The sequence below is a fragment of the Plasmodium cynomolgi genome (genome assembly GCF_000321355.1).
Source record: "Plasmodium cynomolgi strain B DNA, scaffold: 1512, whole genome shotgun sequence".
In the NCBI taxonomy this organism is placed as follows: Eukaryota; Apicomplexa; class Aconoidasida; order Haemosporida; family Plasmodiidae; genus Plasmodium; species Plasmodium cynomolgi.
Window position 1 is genome coordinate 1 of NW_004193279.1, and position 1044 is coordinate 1044.

The 1044-nt window shown below is 27.2% G+C and overlaps 1 protein-coding gene across 1 annotated transcript; it reads left to right on the plus strand.

The window, feature by feature from the left end:
• Window positions 1–76: 76 nt before the first annotated feature.
• On the plus strand, window positions 77–790 carry PCYB_007940 (hypothetical protein; the record flags this gene model as incomplete). Its single annotated transcript, XM_004228215.1, has 1 exon — window positions 77–790. A coding segment is annotated over one exon (714 nt), but the record flags the coding sequence as incomplete, so codon positions are not given.
• Between the last annotated feature and the right edge of the window lie 254 nt (window positions 791–1044).

A 1044-nucleotide genomic window follows, 5' to 3' on the forward strand; every position in this document is an offset into this window, starting at 1 on the left:
ATGACCTATGTTTAGTAAATAATGAAATTTGAGCAAAATAAGTACTTAAAAATTCACGAAATTTTCCTTTATTTAGCTAATCATTGACCCAACTTCAATAGAATTACCATCACAAATTTTCTATCATAATTTGAAATTTTCTAACGAAGAATTAGAACAAGATTTTAAAGATTGTAAATCACTGGATTCTGTACCGAACACAGATTCACAAATTATAAGAATTTGTGAAAAGCTTGTAAACTACCTAAAAACTTATTATGAAGAAGAAGATGTAGGCAAATTTAAGGATCATCATTGTAACCTTTTGAGCCATTGGATATATGAACAGTTGAATAGAAAATTTAAAGGTGAACTTACAAAAATTACTCCAATTTATGCTAAATTTCTTTTTATATTAAGCAATATTTTTAAAAATCCAAATGAATCCAAAACCATTGATTGCCTGCGTAATATAAGTGTATTTTCTCCATACACTGACTGGAAACATCGTATGGATCTTTATGATTATTGTGTAGATTATGATAAAATTATTGAATTGGCTTTTTCTAGTTATGAAAAATGCAAAAAATATAAAGAATACATCGAAGAAAAATTTCCACTCTATGATGAATTTGAGAGATTATATATTCCAGCATATAAGAAAGATGCTTTCTATGAGAAATGTAAAAAATACGACCCGAAAATCGTGATAGATAAATTAAATTGTGAAAAAAAGATTTCAACGACCAGGAAAGTTAGAAGCAGATTTACCTGGTCCTCGTTCATTAGATATTACAGATTTTTCCTGTAAAAATCCTGATTCTACAAAAACATTTGGCAATGTGTTCCTAGGAGTAGCTGCAACATCCATGTTTTCTGGCTTATTATATAAAGTAAATAAAATTTTAATAAAAAAATAAAAATTGTATAATCTTTTTAACAATTTATTTGCTCTACGCATCAATAGTAAATAAATATATTATATACTTTTCATATTATTCTTTTATTTACAAGTTTACACCCCTAGGAACACGGTTACGCAACGGCTTTGAATGGATTAAGCAT